The sequence below is a fragment of the Lampetra fluviatilis genome, chromosome 8 (assembly GCF_964198595.1).
Source record: "Lampetra fluviatilis chromosome 8, kcLamFluv1.1, whole genome shotgun sequence".
NCBI classification, from domain to species: domain Eukaryota; kingdom Metazoa; phylum Chordata; class Hyperoartia; order Petromyzontiformes; family Petromyzontidae; genus Lampetra; species Lampetra fluviatilis.
Genome location: NC_136282.1, coordinates 12,980,305 through 13,000,171, shown reverse-complemented (window position 1 = coordinate 13,000,171; position 19,867 = coordinate 12,980,305). Strand labels below are relative to the sequence as shown.

Sequence of the window (19,867 nt, the reverse complement as noted above, 5' to 3'; positions counted from 1 at the left end):
ACGCGAACTTGGTAATTTCATGACGTTTTGCCATTTTGGTTAATTACGTCATTTCAACTGCTTTGTTTACCAAGGAAATACCTCATTGAATCTCAGTTACATTAATAAACTAAAGTACGGTATATATAAAATATATATTACCAGCTAAGGACCACTGAGCTATATCGCTCTTTTTCAGAAGCAACCTGGTCACAAATGATAGCTCAACCAAGTGGCTTATCGCGTGCAAATATACAGCAGCCAAATACTCTCAACGCATGTTGATTCTAAATGTGGAGGGAAAACCGGATGACCCGAAGAAAAAAGGTCCATGCGACCACAGGGAGAGAGACACACAAACTCCAAATCTACAGACTTCGGGGCCGAGATCGAACTCACGCCCTCCTGTATACCAGGCGAGGTAGTTAACACCTCGCCACCGCGGTGCCCAAATGAGTGGCACGTGGGTGAAAACTGGAGACAAATGCAACGTATACGAGGGCAGGTAACATACTCACAATCTCTGTACGATCTTCATTTGAAGCTTTCGTGACGGCAGGAATCCATACTCTTTGCTTCTTTTGGTAAAGTCACGTAGGTATAAAATAAAATAAATCACGACGTTTCGGGCGCAACACAAGCGTCCGTCATCAGGTGGGAAAGATTTATTTTATTTTATACCTACGTGACTTTACCGAAAAAACTAAGAGTATGAATCCTTGCAGTCACGAAAGCTTCAAATCTAGAAGCAATAAAAAATATCACGACGTTTCGGTCGCAACACAAGCGGTCGTCATCAGAGGCTTTTAAACTCTATTCAGCGCCAAGCTCTGACGAGACCCGGGCACATTGAGGGGGCGATTTTGGTGGCCGAAGAGGGCGCGAGCTTTAACACGTGGCGGGTGTCGCTGCTGACACCACCGGGGGACAACCGCCTCAATTCGCACGTTGCATCGGGTGTTCGCGTTTGCGTTGAACTAGAGGACGGGCGAGTCATCTGGGGCACACCGCGGACACTGGAGAGAGATCGCACTCCCGGCTGATTCACTTAATTGCTGTACAATGTTTTACGTGTGTAGAGCCATTTTTTTGTCAATTATCCACTGCCGAATGAAGGCAACCGTGTGGGTTTGTGGGGGATCTTTGTCCATACTTCACCATGCTGGCGAAGGCGGGGAACATAGATGTTGGTAGCAGTCGGGTAGCAGTAGAGTCCAACACTAGGTTTTGTGGCACTGCCCTCTGCAGCCCATGACGTGGCACCACAGGCAAAAGCAACCGGCCGTGTGGTGGTCACCAATGCAAGTACTATCCTCACCCATCCAAGCACTATCCAGGCTCAGTCTTTGCTTAGCTTCTGAGGTGTGATGAGAACGGACGAATTGAGAGTGATCGGGTCGTAGGCAATGACCTCATTTACGAGCTAAATCCAAAAAGGGCCAGTGTCAACACGTGATGTGAATCGATCCATGGGTTATTGTTCTCAGGCTTGCCTGTAATTCGGTGACTCAAGCTCGAGGTTCGTGAGTTGCATAGGAATACGGCAAACGCCCGCCGGTAAGACGACAACGTGTCTGTAGGAGGTGGTACATCAAGTAGGTGTTCCATGGCCAGTATTGAAGAGTTTGTGCCGAGTTTAAGTGGGTTCCACCAGGTGCTTTGGTTTCCGCTGACAGCGAAAGCGAAAAAATAAATTCGAAATCATCATTATGATCCACGGAGGCTTTCCAAGATAAATTAGGGGGCTAATTACTGTATTATCATTATGACTATTATTGCTCAAGGGTATCATGACCATTGTCAATGCTTCACTGGCAAAAAGGGGACGACGATGTTCCCTGCCGCAGGGCAGGTTGTCTTTTCATTTGCCACATGAGAGAGGTAGCCGAATATTTTTTTTATTCTAATGAAATTACAGTTCCCTTAAGCCATTAACTGTGACTGGCATTTTACAGCACAACACATAATTGTGCTCATGTGGTGCTGCAGCAGCCCGTGTTTATTTGGCCAAAAATAAAGTGAAATTAAATTAATTATTTGGCCAAGCAAACACAAAGATCCCAGCGGGGCGCCGCGTGGTTATTTCACATTCAAAGCCATCGTCCGAACTCTGGTCATCCTAACAGCAGCGGCTCTTGGCTAACCGTCAAACAAAGACGGTCACCGCATCACGCGCTTTTCAGATGAGTTTCTGTGGCCGTCTGGAATGCTCTTCTTCCGATATTAGGAAGCCACTGGAGCTATGCACTTTTAACATCATCTAGATTGACAACTCATATCTTCAGAAATTATTTTAGCGTTTAGTTTGTCCTCCTTACCCCGCATACTGCGTTTAGCACGGTTGGATACGTACGGTGCGGAAGAAGTTCAACACACGCACAGACATAATATCATCGATTCTCACACGCACGAATTCGCGCATGTATCATGAGCTGCAGGATGTGTGCAGGAGGTGCAGCTGCACTCCGTGGGCTGGAGGTTCCGTGCCACTGTAAAGTACATAACTGACTCACGACTGAAATGCATCACACAATTCGTTTCAGGAAAGCCCCCACTTCTTAGTTGCGCTGCACACGCGTTGCGCCTCCAATTAGCACGGTTGGCTACGTGCGGTGCAAAAGAAGTTCAACATACACGCAGAGTCGTCTGTAGTTCTGCAAACGACTTTCTCACGCGCCGTGCGGACAGATCCTTCGGCCGCTTTGGCATCAATGCGGCAAAAGTCGAGCGTTTATCTTCACACGCAATAAAATAAACATATTTATAAACAAGTGCGTGCAAAGTTGGCACGGGGCAGCGGAGGTGCCGGTGCGGTTCCAGAGGCGCGATGCTAAAACACGGCGCTCCGTTGGGCTGTCGCGCCACGCGCGGCCGTCAAAAACCGCCGCGATCGTTGAAAAACACAACGGCCTTGCCGGGGATTCCGGCAAGAAATAAACGACTCCGTTTTCAGCAACCCCTTTTGGGCACGTCGGTGGAGAGAGACGCACGCTGGAGTTGTGAAAGCGAGCAGTGGCGTCGTCCCGTGCATTTAATCGCTTCGTCTCGTTCCGCAAACGGCCGGTTCGCGCGGCCTGCGATAGACCCACGCCCCCACCCTCCTCCCCTGTGTTGCATAGACGAAAAAATGGTTTCAAGTTTTGTGATCTCTGCTGAATTTTGTAGCCTCAAGGAAGGCTCTTGAACCTATTTAATATGAGAATGATGTTAGTGCCGTGATAAAGCTGACTATCACAGTGACCGTGGCGGTGCTAGGCAAAAGCAAACTCAAGTAAAAGCTTTGGTCCTAAGTAGCTCAAGGGGCCTTGGATTCATGGTATATTCGGGGGTACATTATATATCACTTCAAATTAATATCCTAACGGGCATAAGATAACATAAAGAAATGAATCTCTGTCATCTCTACCTTGTTTGCGCCTCTCTTCTCTCATCTCACTTCATTCCTTCTCTTTAATCTGTACTGTCAGCTCCCCAGGATATTTTATATTGAAAGGGGGCCCGCCCTAATGAATGGGTCGACACCACAGTGTTCATTCCCCTTGAGCAGGGTAATATTGAGCACGGTTTAAATTGTCAATAATTAATATAGCGTTAAAATCCTCTCAAGTGGCGCAGTTAATATCAGATTTAGTTTTTTTGGTAGTGCTGCTTGTTATGAACACCTTTCTGGGAAAGGTCTTGAAATATCGCGATGTGTGCGCAAAGGGTTTAACACGTAGGCTTTCGCGACCAATATTATTCATAATCAACGTTTTTGGGTTTAGATCGCGTTATTTATAAATGTGTCGTAACCCTCCACCACCCGACACGGCCAATCAGCAAAAAAAAGTGTCACGTTGACAAAAGACAAATAGTTCACTACTTTAGCCCACCGGTGTGTTGAAGAGCGAAACCACAACATTTACAAAAAAATGTGTTGAAGCGTGAAACCACAACATTTACAAAAAAATGTGTTGAAGTGTGAAACCACAACATTTACAAATATTTTTTTTTTGTAAATGTTGTGGTTTCACGCTTCAAAACACACGGGTGAGCTAAAGCAGTGAACTATTTGTCTTTTGTCAGCGTGACACTTTTTTGCTGATTGGCCGTGTCGGGTGGTGGAGGGTTACGACACATTTATAAATAACGCGATCTAAACCCAAAAACGTTGATTATGAATGTGCGCGAAGAGTCTGAAAAACCGTGTGAGCGGAACACCTCGGCTTCAAAATCAAAAACAAAAAAAGATTCCGCACTGGGGACCGCTTCTACAGACTTTGTAAAATGCTTTAAACCTCGACCAACGGGGGGGAACAAAAGTTGCAACGTCGGTTCGGAAGAGCCAATTCATCACGGCGACGAAGGAGCTAATCCGTGCTGACGAGGACACCCCGTGGATAGTTTTTTTTTTGTCCAAAACGTGCCGATGGCATGTTCAAGGGGTCCTCTTATCGGATGTGGCTACAAAATTATACGCAGCTAAGGCCCCCTTTCGCATTGATTCATCGCGGGAGATATCGGTTTGACGGGCCATTTATAAGCAAAACAAATTGTGCTCGGGGAGAATTGTCAGCCTAATTTACTTTGGCCTGGCTCTTCCACTCGCGACTTATCCATCTTCTCGGGCCGACCTGCAATCGGAGCCTGCTCTCTCTCGCCACGAAGAGTGGCGATCGGATCTTCTCTTGGTATTTCATGAAATTTCCGACACTGTAATGCGACCGCTTTTTCAATTAATTAATTTCCAGTTATTGTTTTCCTTTTCCGTAGAGCTCTACACTCTAAATTATGCCGTCACACGGGGGAGGGGGGGGAGGGGCGGGTGGCAGTGGGAGCATTTTTACCCGACAGCTGATATTGGTGGAATCGCAAAGGGATTTGTTCGTGCCAGGCCGAGGCGGTTTGCTGATATGATTTACATGTCATTGCATGCTGCTGATTCGTAGCCTCGGGAATGAGGCCAATTGTAATGTCGCCTTCCGAAAGCATTGACGGTGCTCTACTTATTTAGGATGCTGCCACGGCGATGACGGCGGCGGTGGTGGTTTAATGGTTCGCAGCGTGCAATCTACAGGCCTCCTATTCGACTGGTTCTCCCGGCTCATCAGTTGCAACAACGGGGGGGGGGGGGGCAAGCTTCTTAAATGCCCCATACCAGAGCCTCTGTCCACCCAGCAGCATAAATGAGTTCAACCACTGTTGGGGCGATCGGCCGGGTCGCGTGCGGTGGGACTACGTGTGGATGCTCCCACCTCTTTCAAAAGGCCAGGCGAGTGTGGAAGAATCGGCTAAATACCCTCCGGAGGGGCACTAGAGAGCTCCCTCCTTCTGGAGATCCTTCCACCAGCAGCGGCGTGGGCTGCACCCTCCACTTGAACCTTTTGACCTCTTTGTCTCGGACGTCGTTCGCGTCCTTTCTCGTTCCTTCGCGCGTTTGCGAGAGGAGCCGTTTGCCGCTGCCGTTTTGATTATTATTACTTGGAAGTGCCAGGAAGGTCTTTGATTAAAACCAATCAAAGTAGGCCATTGATCAAATGCAATGGAGTCCACCCAAGCGAGGAAAAGCATCAGGCTAATTTTCTGAGAAGGAAACCACATTGATTTCCGCGCCCCCCTCGTAAGAATGATTAGCCAGGACATATATAATATATTAGGGCAATAACGCGATTTTTCTTATTCGGCTAATACAACAGCTAATAGACCTCCGTGGGCTGCGAGAGATACAATTGGCCCTTCGGCTCTCTGGATTTCTTTTGAAATATCAACCGCGTGGTTTTATTTATTTAGAAGGAAAAAAATGCCCCTCTGTTTCTGCCATCAACAAACAACACACACACACCAAGGCTCATTTTTCTACTCCAGTGAAGGACTGGAAGGAAAGTGGAGAATTCAACTTTAACTTCCCGTTATTCTGCTCGGGTACCGAAACATGAATAAAATATCAGACGAATAATTTAATTTGAGCCGTGCCTCTCAAGCAGAGGCAGACTCGTGACGAGTGAGCGAGTGAGTGGAAGATCAGGCATCCGAATAATAATACGTAGTAATAAAAATAAAGCCTTTTTGCCATTGTTGAGTAGCATAAATCCGTACTTCAATAGAAAAAAATAAACCCCGTCTAATTTAAAATGAAGAGAACACAACATTTCAACCCATTAATATAAATGGTTATGATGATAACAGGAACGGTGGTGGTGTTGGTCGTACTGACGATAATGATGTTGGCGGTAATGATTATAGTGACGGGCTGTTGATGGTAGTGCCAATGATGTCAGTGGTGATGATTATAGCGGTGATGATGATGATGATGATGGAGATTGTGATGGCTGTATTGGTGGTGATGATTACGATGATGACTGGTGGCGTTGATGGTTTTAATGATGATGCCTGCCATTGTTTTCGCGCTGGGCATGGTGGTAGCAATAACAATGTTGATGGTTCAAGTGGTGGTTATGGTCGTAACTTAGATGGCGATGTTGACGGTAATAGCGATGTCTGTGCTATTAGTAATGTAAATTATGACAATTAATTAAAATCAGTTATTATGCTCACAAATACGTGCATTGAATCACACAGCGAGGAATTGATTATTTTGAATTCAGGAAAATAACATGCGAATGAACTTATGCACGAATAGACCAAGACGTCACGAATAGAAGAATATGCATTGCAGATGATACGAGCGAGACAAGGCAATTCTTGCATTGAATCATGACCCCCCAAATTGGAGCAAAGCATCGGCACAATGGGAGAAATGAGAGCGGTGGTGATAGCATTGTAGCAATGACGCTGTGACGGTGGTTATGATGACGTCACTGATGGCGGTGGTGGTGATGATGATGAACTCGCTCATGGTGTTGGTGGTGGTGATTGTGATGTCGCTAATGGTGGCGGTGGGGATTATGACGTCACTAATGGTGGCGGTGGGGATTATGGCCTCGCTAATGGTGGCTGTGATGATTATGACCTCGCTTATGGTGGCGGTGGTAACGGTGGCGATGTTGTGTGCGTGCTGTCGACCAGACCTGCGGCGCATGACGGCGGGCTTCCTGGGCATGGCGGTGGCGATCCTGCTGTTCGGCTGGGTGCTAGGCGTGCTGGGATGCTGCTGGGAGAGGGGACTCATGCAGTACGTGGCCGGCCTGCTCTTCCTCATGGGCGGTGAGACGCTCGCACGCTCCCTCCGCACGCACACGAGCACGCTCCGCACGCATGCTCACACAAGCACGTGCACACGCACGATCCACACGAACGCTCCCTCCGCACGCACGCACGCAAGCATGCTCCGCATGCACGCTCCGCACGTTCACGCAAGCAACACTCTGCATGTATCCTCACGCAAGCGAGCACCTGCCCGGGTCACCCCGTTCGCTGGTCAGCTCTTTCAATGTTTTGTTTTTCCCCACGCTTAATTTCTGCCATCAGCGGCACGTGTCGTGAGATGATGCATCCATCGGTGTCTCTCGCAGAGCAGTGCAACCCCTGCTGGTCGAAAACAGCCCCCAGAAGTGGCTGTCACAGGGCCGCTTGTGAGATCGACATCGGTTATTTCGTGATGCCCTGCCGTACACAAGTCGGCAGAAAGCCTTGAAGCGGCTTCGAGTGAGCTCTCGCCGATGCACATTGATCCGCCTTGGTGGATTATGGTCTAATAACCCCCCCTCCCTGCCTAGCCCCCCGCACGACGAGAACCAGTAGTGGATTGACGGTGCGGGTTGTACCGTAAGGGTTGTAGAAGTACATATAAACATGCAGGGGATTGTAAGTGGAGTCGGTTGTTCACGGTGCAAATGATTGTGCGATCTGGCAGAAGGAAGGAAGCGATGATGAAGCGTGGTGGTGGTGGTGGTAGTGGTAATGGCATCAACGGCATGGTCCATGATGACCCATTGACCTTGAGCCCAAGTGCCTCCCCACCCACCCCAATGAGCTGCCTATTAATCAGGTCGCTTCTGAGAAATAAGTGAATACCTTAGTCGGCTTTGCCTGGTAGGATGGGGATGGTTTACTTTAATTTGTATGTGTTTGGGTCATTAGTTTACCTTTGTTGTATTTTGCACGACTATCGTGTTTTGTGTGTGTTGTTTGTTGTTGTGGCGTTCTTACCCCGTGCCCCAACTGGACATCTGTGAAAAAGAGCTTTATAGCTCATCGGATTCCTCCAGTATAAATAAATATTCTGATTCTGAGGGCGGGGGTGGAGTTTACAGGAGGCACTGTGGATTAATTCGGGGTTGCACGGCACCGCCCCCCACCACCAACCAGGGGCGCAGTAACACTGGAAGTTGGGGGGTGTCCTCCGTGATGAGGGAATGGTTCCCTGTGGTGACGGATCCGTGAAGCGCCACCCGACTCTTGGTCACAGCTTAGAGGAGGAAGCGGCCTTGTTGTTACATCGACAATTAATCTGCTGGCTACTGAACTCAGCGCTGAGGCTCCCGTTAGCGCGCCGCCGTGTAAGCATAGCTTCCACTACCAGCACGATTGGCATCTTTCTGTCGCACGGTTGGAGGCATCCCAAATTTTAAAAAACGCGGACTCAAACCCAACATGATTTTTGTCCAACATTTGTGGGAGTCTCTGAGTCACATCTAAAGAAAATGTTGGGGACGGAGAGTCCAAGCACACACGACACCTGCAGTGGCTGGGCCCTTACGACCCCCAAATGCCCCCCCCCCCACCGACCCACATGAAATCATCCTCTGCTGACATCCAAAGCCTACCCCTGCCTGCACGCGTGGTGTACAAACCACGCGGCACGAACGGGGCTGCTGCGGGGTGCTGAATGGGCCTCTCAGCGCACATGCCGATAGAGGATCACAACAACAACAACAAAATTATCAATCAAAGTTCCCAATCGTTCAGGGTTCACCGCTGAAGCCTCAGTACGTGTTCCATTACCGCGACGCCACAGCCATGCCCGTGACCGCGTGTCGGTGGCGCGTGACGCTTCTTCACGTGAAGCTTCATCGCTATTAGTTTCATCTTCTTGGTTCTTTCGGTAAAGTCACGTAGAATGGAAATAATAAAATAATAAAAACAAAACATAATAAAATAATTCTCACGACGTTTCAGCCACAATGCAAGCAGCCGTCCTCAGGTGAAGAACAGGTCTGTCGAGACGACAGAGTCTGAGGACGGCTGCTTGTGTTGTGGCCGAAACGTCGTGAGAATTATTTTATTATGTTTCATTTTTATTATTTTATTATTTCCATTCTACGTGACTTTACCGAAAGAACCAAGAAGGTGAATCCCTGCAGTCACGAAAGCTTTAAATCGAAGCATATTATTATTATGTAAAGTCACGTAGAAGGGAAATAATAAAATAATACACCATTATAATAATATTATGCTTTATTAATTTATTATTTCCCTTCTACGTGACTTTACCAAAAGAACCAACAAGATGAATCCCTGCAGTCACGAAAGCTTTAAATCCCTATTTGTTTGTTGTCCTCTTCCACCGCCGCGCACCTCCGATGAGTGCGGTTGGCTACGTGCGGTTGGCTACGTGCGGTTGGCTACGTGCTGTGTGAAAGAAGTTCCACGTGCGCACAGCACACGTCATCGCGTCCCGCGCCTCTCTTGTTTTGGCTTCACTCGGCGGCGACGTCGTGATTTACGAAACGACATCGGCCCAGACGCACGCGCAAACACGGCGGCCGGTCGTTAAACTGGTGACATTTCCGCATTCCCTTATTATATCACCGATGCTAACAGCGCGTCCATAAATCACCTCAATTAGTCATAATTGATGTGCGGTGTGTGGCATGTGGTGTGCGTTTTTTTATTGTATGAAGTTGCTAAAGAGACTGCCAGGCACTGCGTTGATTTAGACGGTATGAGCGCGTGGAGAGAAAGAAACCCGTTAATTGTGAAGGTTGTGCTTGCTGCCACGGCGCGTGCATCGCGGCAATATCAGTGTCTTTATTAGGTGTTGTGAATGAATGAAATGCGATCTAATTACGAGCGTGTTTTGCCGAAACCACGAAGCCTCGGGAAATTAATTCGTGCCACTTTCAGCCTAACTACATGTACATTGCTCACTCGAACCGCAAGCTAAATGTCACGATGACATTAAGGAAATAGAACGACATGGAAAAATACATTTACCATTATCAATGCAAGGGTTGATTTAACCAATGGCCCCCTACTAACAAGACAGGACGGGTTTATAGGCATGAAATGATTGAATACCCCTGCACCACGGTGGTGAGATGTTAACTACCTCGCCTCATAATCAGGAGGTCGTGGGTTCAATCCCGACCCTGACACCTGCTGCATATTTGGAGATCGCACGTCTCTCTCCCCGTGTGGATTTTCTCTGGGTCCTCTGGTTTTGGCCTCCACGTTTAGAAACGTACGCTTAGAGTATTTGGCTGCTATAAATTTCCACATGATAAGCCACTTTGCTGAGCTATCATTTGCGGCCAGGTCACTTCTGAGAAAGAGCAATATAGTAACTCAGTGAGTCTTACCTGGTAAAAAAGTAAAAAAAAATAAAAAAAAAAGTTTATTTATTTTTACCTCCTGTAAAGCAATTCTACGAATTGCCACGATTCTTGATTACCATTCAGTGCAATAATATGTTCTCTTTTGTCTCGTTGTTACCATCTCATATTTATTCTTTGTGGTTTCTTTTCTCTCTCACTTGTCCACTTTTGTTTGCTCCATTACGCATAATTGTAACGTTAGTGTAGATAGATAATTGTTATGACGGGAGATTTGAAAACTCTGCCAAGAGCGTCTTCATCTTTTGGCATGGCGTTTGGAAAAATCAGCAGGGCTACTAATTTTGTGAGCCACTCCACTGCATCCGGGGATGGTAGCAGAGTGGAGTGGTCCACTTGTTCCACCAGCGTACAGCTTCGTTGTGTTGGGGCAGTCGTCAGGGATATGCATTGAGATGATTTATATTATTTTACTGCTATACATGTCAAAATGATGGGCCACTTTATTGAGCTGTAATTTGTGGCCAAGTCACTTCTGAGAAATAAGTTGATACCGCAGTGGAATTTTGCCTGGTTGGATGAGGATGATATAGTTTTATTTGTATGCCTTTGGGTGATTTGTTTACCTTCCTCGTACCTTGCACTACCTTCGTGTGTTTGTCCTGTTTGTTGTTGTACCTTTCTTACCTGGCCCGACTGGACATCTGTGAAAAAGAGGTTTACAGCTCATCGGATTCCTCCAGTATAAATCAAAATTCTGACTCTGATGTGCCTGATGGTTTGCACCTCACCGCAATCGCAGTCTGGCGCGTCATTGAGTCCTATCACGAGTGAAGAAATATCATTGCATGCCCCAGTGTTTGACTCCCATCTCTCACGATGGCACTTGGCCAATGTCAATTTCAACTGGAGCGTGGCTAGGTTAATGTGAACTTGAACAAGACCAAATTAATTTGTCCTTCCCAATATGCAATCCGGGTGGAACGGTCGCCTCACTGTACCATGAACCCCAGCGACATCCGTTTGATTCACGACCACAGCTACGCTTGAAATCGGTACTCAATTACTAAGGAGGCGAGTTCAAATCCTGGTTGGGGGTCGACTCAGCCCATCATCCCGCCGGGCTGAATATAACGAGTACCACTTTGTGGGAAGATCATCAGCGGTTGCTGCGTGGATAGATGTGACCCCACGGCAAAAACGAGCCACATCCACCACTGGCCCAGGGCTGTGAGCACGGGAGATCAGCACCACCCCAATACTCATTTGAGGAGGAAATGGCCGAGTTGTATTTAAATGTGAAACTTCTATCATCAACACACCCAGCGGGCGTCTCCAACACAGACGATCGCTGGCGCCCTGTGGTCTCGTTAAAGACACGGAGACTCGGTGACCTTTGCACGTCTGTCTCATTGTACCCCCCCCCCCCCTCTCTCTCTTCCCAGGCACCTTCTGCATCATCTCGCTGTGCACGTGCGTGGCCGGCATCAACTTCGAGCTGTCGCGGTACCCGCGCGGCCTCTACGGCTTGCCGCCGGACGTGACGCACGGCTACGGCTGGTCCATGTTCTGCGCGTGGGGCGGCCTGGGGCTCACGCTCCTGGCCGGCTTCTTCTGCACGCTGGCGCCCTCCGTGCAGATCCCCACCAGCGCCCCGGCGAGCGTCGCCGGCTCGCCAAAGCCCCGACCAGAAAACGGCGCCGTGTGATCTCCGAGCGGCCGTTCTCCCTCCGGTCCGTGCGGCCGGTTCCGCCAGGTTCCGCTCGTCGTCTGAACGCACACCCCCCCCTCCCAACCCCTCACGGCTCGCCGTCTAGGGTTACCACCTCTCTGAGATACAACAGCAACAACGACAACGGAAAAACCGGGAACACTCCGAGGGAAGAAGATTATCTCTCACAATGCCGAGAGTGGGCAGAGCTACGGTGTAAACGCGTTGCCTCTCAAGTGCGCTTGCGTTATTTACGAAAAGCGAGGCTCTTATCGTCCTGGGGCAGACTTGCAGATTTGCCTAAAAAAAGAAGATGATCCTGGGCAAACCGGGATAGGTGGCAACCCTATCACCATCCTGCCTCTTTGTGGAGCGGAATTTCCGTGCCACGGTGCCCGCTTCAACGAGTCCGGCCTGGCTCGTCTTCTTTGCCTTGCGATTCCACTCTCGATTGTTGCCTCTGTGACAGCGGAGGCTGGGATGGACGCCACCTTCTTCTTATTCGAGTGTGCAGGCAGTGCAACTGTACAAGAGGTCAGCAGGTCAGAGGGGCCCCAGGCACCGGGCTATGAAGAAGGGGGATGGGTGGGAAATTGGGCAGGGGGGAGGCCCCCATTTCGTAATTTGCACCAGGGCCCCATGCCAAACACGCTCATGCCAATGGCTATCTTCGTCTTGAAACCATCTTAGCGTGGAGGCCTCGTGCTGTTGAGAACGTGCTGGGCATGCAGATGCGATGATTATGAAACCATGCGCTCTATGTCATCCGGAGATGGGCTGCGTTAAACGACTGTGTCGAACAAAGGTAAAATTGTGTAGGGGAACCGTAAAGATTTACGCAGGAATTGAGACACCTGACTTTCACGCTCGCGGACCGGGGTAACGGAGCTGGCAAGGAAACGCATCGCTTGACTGGGAAAAAGCCTTGAGTAACCGGACGGTCTTGCACATCTGAATTCGCAAGACTAAAATGTCGTGGCTTGAATGACCCCCATCCCAACGCAATCACGATGGCTCCCTGTATTATTATTTCCTCCCCCCCCCCCCCAACGTGCGCTTGACCAATTCGATGCAGCCGGGTCGGGGAGAATGAGTGCGGCGCGACCTCGCGCAGAACAAAGAGTGCCATCGAAGAAGAAAAAGAACCACCGCCGCTGCCCGTTACCCGCGTAATTAGCGCGTCACGTTAACCCAGGCGCGGGGCTTCCCCTCGTCAGCGGCGACTTGAGAGCCGCGCGTTAACGAGCTCCCCTCCGTCGGACTCCTCTTAACGGGACGTGCGCTCTGCGGTACCCCCCCCCCCCCCCCCGGACGCCGGGCCGCACACCGCACTCGGAGGTTGCCTTGGCCCCCTCTGCCCCTGCTGCCCCCGCTGCCGCCGCTGCCCCCGCTACCGCCGCTGCCACCACTGCAGCCGCCGCCAAAAAAAGCCCCTGACCCCATTACCATGCAGAGGCATTAATGAAACGCTGAAAGCATGCAACTGTCGTTCGTGTCGGCATTCGGTAACGAGACGGTTTAACCTTACAGAAGGTCGCGGCAAATAGCGGACGCGCTCCGCTATAATGGGCGTTGGTGGCGGGAGGGGGGGGCTGGAGAGGTGGGGGGGGGGTCCGTCGGCCAAATGACGCGGGTCCCCCATCGGTGGTTGTTGGCGCTGATCGGCCTCGCTGATCTTTTCATCTGTTGGAGTGCCGTGGAAACTGTGCAAATGATCTGTTCGGAAAGGAAGAAAGAAAAAAGCACGTCTTCTTCGTCCTCTCAGACGTGTTCGATTACAAAACGTAGGGGAGTTTTCATTTTTGTTTTTCTATAAAGCTCCCCCCACCCCACCTGTCCCCCCTAAGCATCCACCTCCCGCCCCCCCCACTGACCAGGGAGACTTGCAAATGGTTAAAAATGCATCTTGAGCGAGCGCGTGTGCGTCCCAAGATTATGCAGCGCACGCTTAAGCGTATTGGCGGCGAAGGGAGGGGATGAAGCCTGACCTTATGCTGTGGCATTAAAACAAGCGACAACATCCTTACACTCTGCATTTCGCGATAGACGCGGGGGATTTGTATTCATGACAGCTCCCCGAGCAGAGCCTTGTTTACGACAGACCGGCCGATCCGCGGCTCTCTGCTCACCTAGAGTCTACCTAAGGGAAATGTCAGCCCTTTTTGTCCCTTGAACAGTGGGCCTGGGAGAGATGCCTTCGTCAATTTTTAATGAAATATTTCCAAGCCCATGGGTGTGCGAAATAAGGGAGAGACAGAGAAGAGATAAAGGTAAAAAAACGATGCAGTAAGGAAACAAACCTTATGGCGAACAATAATATTTCGGCGCACACCTGAGAAGAATCGCAGGAAAGTTAGCGATTTCCCCTACAAGGATTAGGCTCCATGAACCGGAAACACAGAGTACAGAACTCCTGTTAGCCATGGATATTGTTATGCGCAGGGCTATCCGCGATTTTACCGCACTTGTCCAATGTGAAAAATTGTGGATAACCCACAGAGACTAATATGAAACTACATGTCACGCCTCTTTGTCTGCTATTAATTAGCGGATAACAGAAAGTCACTTCACAGCAAATGATGGCAAATATCACGTCGTCAAAATAATGATAATATACACAGCGCAGGTCTATTTTTAATCCTATCATCTGCGTTGATCATTGATGATCACAGATCATAAGAAGAATAGTGCTGCGGATAACACTATGTAACACGATTTTTGTTCCTGGGTAGTCAGTTTTATTTTCTAATTGCTTATGCCTAAAAAGTATAGAAAATGGCTATTATTCCCCAAAAACTTTGCTTTTGTGACCAGGACTTTACGTGAAGGAATGACACAAATGCACACCACGTTTTCTCATTGAAAATAGGTACATTTCAAAATATCACTGTCCTGGTCACAAAAGCAAAGTTTGTGGGGAATAAGAGCCATTTTCTGTACTTTTGAGGCATGAGCAATTGGAAAATAACACTTACTACCCAGGAACAAAAAAAATATGTTTTTGTTACACAGTGTAATGACTATTTTTGCAGGCCCTACAGCTCCCGGGGATGATAGGGTCAAGGGGTAAGGGGAGTGCTCCTGTAATATGAATCTGATCCATTGCAATTCCATTGGGAATAGGGTAAGGTGCTCAATGTCACCGGAATTTCCATGCAGATATCGTTTGGTAGCACTCTCCACTGCACAGAATTTGTTTTTGCTTCAATGCTGTTTTCGTATTCTGTAAAAAAAAAAAATAGGAGGGGGGGGGAAACGTGAGATTTTAATCAGACTTCATAAGCAGTTGTGCCGGGCGTTGTGTGTTTCGACAAGGTTCAAATCTACAGATGCATTATATATATATGAAACGTTGATGTGTAATGTACATTGCATATACATTGTGCTATCGTGGCTCACACAGTAAATGGTGAAAGCGTTTTTTTTTATCGATGGGGGCGCGCACACAAGCGAAGTGGCGGAACGAGGTATGGTGTAGCTTTAATGAGCGTAAAGTTTGCTTGGCTGGGTGAGGATTATTAGAACGACAAGTGGAGGCCGTTAAAGTTTAGGGGTATTGTCTCACAGCGGTGTCTCACATCCAATATGCAAACCGCCAACGCATTCCGAATTGTTATGCTGCATACAAAACAACGTTTGTCTCCTCGGACACAAAACCTTTCTACGGTGGAGTGAAAAGGAACATCATTTGTTTTGTTCTCCAACGAGTTGCCCGCCAATTTGGTTTTTCAACGGTTTTCATTCGCATTTTTTTTGCGAGTCGTGATTCAGATTGACTGCGAGTGATGCGGTGGTGGGGGGGGGGGGGTAAGAGTGTCGAGCGTGGGTGCTCACCACCTCTCGCAAGGTGTCTGACCAGCGTGGAAGATCAGGCTAAAGTAAGCCCTCTCGAAGAGGGCTTTGCTACCAGGGTGTTCCAGGTGTCTTGTGACCCCCCCAATTTTTATTCGCTAAAACGTGATACTATTTTTGAAAGTAAGGTTTATTTAAAACAGAAATGAATATGCAAAGGGGGAAAAAAACTATGTTCGGGGTCAATTAATTTTCTTGGGGGGGGAGGGGTGGTCACAGGACATCTGAACCACCCTGTCTAGCTCAGCTCCATGTCTACGGCTAGACATCTCCACCGCCATCTAGTGTGGAGACTTGTCCCCCAGCAGCGGCGGTTCATGGGGCAGCACTGCTGCACACAGACACGCAGAAAACTCTTTCACAATAAATAAATTAATGGATAATTTTAAATTTCGATTTAAAGCTTTCGTGACGGCAGGGATTCATCTTCTTGGTTCTTTCGGTAAAGTCACGTAGAAGGGAAATAATAAAATAATAAAAATTTCACATAATAAAATACAATTCTCACGACGTTTCGGCCACAACGCAAGCAGCCGTCCTCAGGTGAAGAATAGGTCGGTCGGAAAGACAGCGTCTGAATTGTATTTTATGATGTTTGATTTTTATTATTTATTATTTCCCTTCTACGTGACTTTACCGAAAGAACCAAGAAGATAATGGATAATTGTCGCCGAGAAATCATCCGAGGTATATATTAATATTCTGCAGGCCTGAGGCTGTGTTCGTTAGTTGTTTGAATGAGCGCAAGGTGGTGTTATTTTGCTGTGTGTTGTTGATTCTTGGGGAATGAGCCTGAAGAGCTGGGGGGGGGGGCGAGGGGGAGGTAACGGAACTCTTCAGCAAAACCAAATTAACACCTCATTGTTATTGTGTGCAGTCGTCGGTGAGTAGAATGAGCACCGTGCCATCCCTGTGTCCAAGAACGGGATTTCATTTTGAACGGCTGCAGGAACTTCAACGCAGGGTCCCAATGACGCAAAGCTCAGTGGCCCGATCCAGTCAATGTTTACTTGTCACATGGAAGGTCCCGTTTTAGCCAGTTACCCAGCTAGCTTGCGAAGGAGATCCGTGGTGCATCACCATAGAACAAGGGCATCAATACAACAATGACAACCCTTTTCCCTGCCCCCCCCAAACCTCCTGGGCCACCCAGCTCACAATGATTGCTTGGATAATGACCCTGAGTAGTAGCTACATTGTCTCACCAAGGCGAATATATGCAGAGATATACATTTTTAATGAGGAATCTTTAAAATACAATGTGTTGGAAAAGCGTTGATTTATTTCTATTTATGTAGCTAATTAGGGGAATTAACATACATGCGTTAGGAACAGGCGTTGTAAACAATCACCATCAGTCATCTTGCGTTCTCCTGTAATGTTTTCTTCTTCTTTCGCTATTCCTGTGAGGGTACCTTATACTTTTATTGCTGCCTCCGCCACCGCTTGCCAAAGTAGGCAACTACAATAAATAGACAAAACACAATGTGTGGTGTCGTAAAGCCGTTGGAAATTCTGGCAATATACCACTTTGAATGCATAACACACCCAAATAACCTATATTATGGATAAAACAAGTCGTTGTTTTGTGTATTTGGCTCCGTAAAATATTTTTTGATGAGGCGTAAAGTTGTAAAAACACAAACAATCTAGAAGCCGCACGAAAAAAAAGACTCTGGATGGTGTCTGATGGGGTCATTTTGGACGAGGACGGCGTTCATGAAACCCAATTATTATATTTTCGCCCCAAGGACTGCCGCTGTGCATACGTGATGAAAACAGTAATTAAGGCACGTTCCACTTCTTACATTTGGCGGGGCGGTTTATTTATGTATTAATGTTCTTATTATTTTAACCCCTAACCTCGGCTTGCGCTCAACGGATCCGCTCCGGACACCTGGACCCCTAAATTTCGATTTAAAGCTTTCGTGACTGCAGGGATTCATATTCTTGGTTCTTTCGGTAAAGTCACGTAGAAGGGAAATAATAAAGGAATAAAAATAAAACATAATAAAATAAAATTCTCACGATGTTTCGGCCACAGGGTGAGGACGGCTGCTTGCGTTGTGGCCGAAACGTCGTGAGAATTTTTGATTATTTTATTATGTTTTATTTTTATTATTTTATGATGTTTTATTTTTATTATTCTATTATTTCCCTTCTACGTGACTTTACCGAAAGAACCAAGAATATGAATAACTGGGCCCCTTTTTCTCGATTACACCACCACCACCACTAACTACACTGCACCACACCCACGGGGGGGGGGGGTTAAGACCTCAGACCCCCCCCCCCCCCCCCGTGTGTCCCGTCTAAAGCAGGGCAGGGGGAGGTAAGGTTCTAGATTTGAAGCTTTCGTGACTGCAAGGATTCATACTCTTAGGTCTTTTCGGTAAAGTCACGTAGGTAAAAATAAAAATAAGTAATAAAAATAATAGAAATAATAATAGAAATTAAATAATAAATCACGACGTTTCGGAGGCAACACAAGTCTCCGTCATCAGGTGGGACCGTCACAGCTACATATCAAGTGATACAGTAAATTTAGCTGTGACGGTCCCACCTGATGACGGAGACTTGTGTTGCCTCCGAAACGTCGTGATTTTTTATTTCATCTTTATAATTTTTTCTATTCTTTTTATTATTTATTATTTATTTTTACCTACGTGACTTTACCGGAAAAAACCCGTAGGAGTAGTAGGAGGTAAGGTTGCTCTGCTGTCACCATGGCAACGGGCATCTTGTTGAGCCCCGTGCCTGCTCGCGCCCTCGAACGCGCAGCGGATTTGGCCGTGCTGTGTCAAGGTCTTTACGACTCCCCTGACAGGAGTACGTTTTGCCACCTCCGAGGTAATAGATAAATAAAAAAAATAGAATTAAATACAAAACTATTTATACATCACGGGAATAAGAAAAAAATTCTGCCAGAAGAGTGGAGAAATACAGTTATGAAAAAGGGCAATTGCCCGTAACGTCGCCTATTATACATTTATTTTTATTTTTCGGCAGTGTTATTGACGATGCGTTGAATTATTGTTACACGCGAATTGCATTCCCTTGAGCAGTGTATTGCTGTATTAAACAAAAGACCCCGTGGAACCAGAACAGGTGGTAACAGTGGGTAACATAAAAAATATAAGAACCCAAAAACCATTTAATCTTTGCAGCTGTGCGTGCGAAGAGTTGCGGAGTGAGAGAGCTGCACGAACTGCTGCTGCTGCTGTTGTGGATAAAATGCGGAGCCGTCGCAAGTGGACTGGCCATGGCATGGAGTGCGGTGTTGGTGATGTGGGTCCGAGCGTGGGGAGCGGTGGTGTAGCGGTTAGCGCGCTGCGCTACGAACCCGGCCACCCGAGTTCGATTCCCGCTCACGGCCAACACCGGTGAAGATTATCTGAACCGGTCCTGGGCCGCCTCCCCTAAGTCGATTCAGCCTCAAATGAGTAGCTAGTAGGGCGTGTAAATATCGTCACTGGGGAGACAAAGGCGGTCGGGCGTGGTATGGCCACCCACCCCCACTCGCCCCAACAGTCAGTAAAGTCTATACGGGGGAATCTTTGTTTTTGTGGGTCGGAGCAAGCACAATTACAAACACAATTACAAACACAAATGCAAAATTCTCAGTCTGCTGTTAATTATAATTACGTTATGTGCTCCGGTGAATAAGCCATCACAATTTCCTTTATTTAAACTCTAACAATAGTGTTTTTTTTTGGCTTTCTCACTTCTTCACCGGAGGCGTGCATGATTGTGACATCTGTGTGTGTGTATATATAGTACATATTGCAGGTGCTTTGACTGTGAAAGATGTTGATGGCAGTAAATGTTAACCGCCAATGGGTAAACGACCTAATTAAGAAGCTTGTAACCAACAAACTGAGTCAGCGCCTCC

The 19,867-nt window shown here is 47.7% G+C and overlaps 1 protein-coding gene across 1 annotated transcript in view; it reads left to right on the top strand.

Moving 5' to 3' along the window:
* Window positions 1–18,454, top strand: part of LOC144933905 (transmembrane protein 178B-like) — a 152,000-nt gene extending 133,546 nt beyond the window's left edge. The window contains exons 3-4 of the mRNA XM_078859198.1: window positions 6,985–7,122; window positions 11,858–18,454. Of these exons, the coding sequence (XP_078715324.1) occupies window positions 6,985–7,122; window positions 11,858–12,120 (401 nt within the window). The 3' untranslated portion in view covers window positions 12,121–18,454. The remainder of the gene's footprint in view (window positions 1–6,984; window positions 7,123–11,857) is intronic.
* Window positions 18,455–19,867: the final 1,413 nt, after the last annotated feature.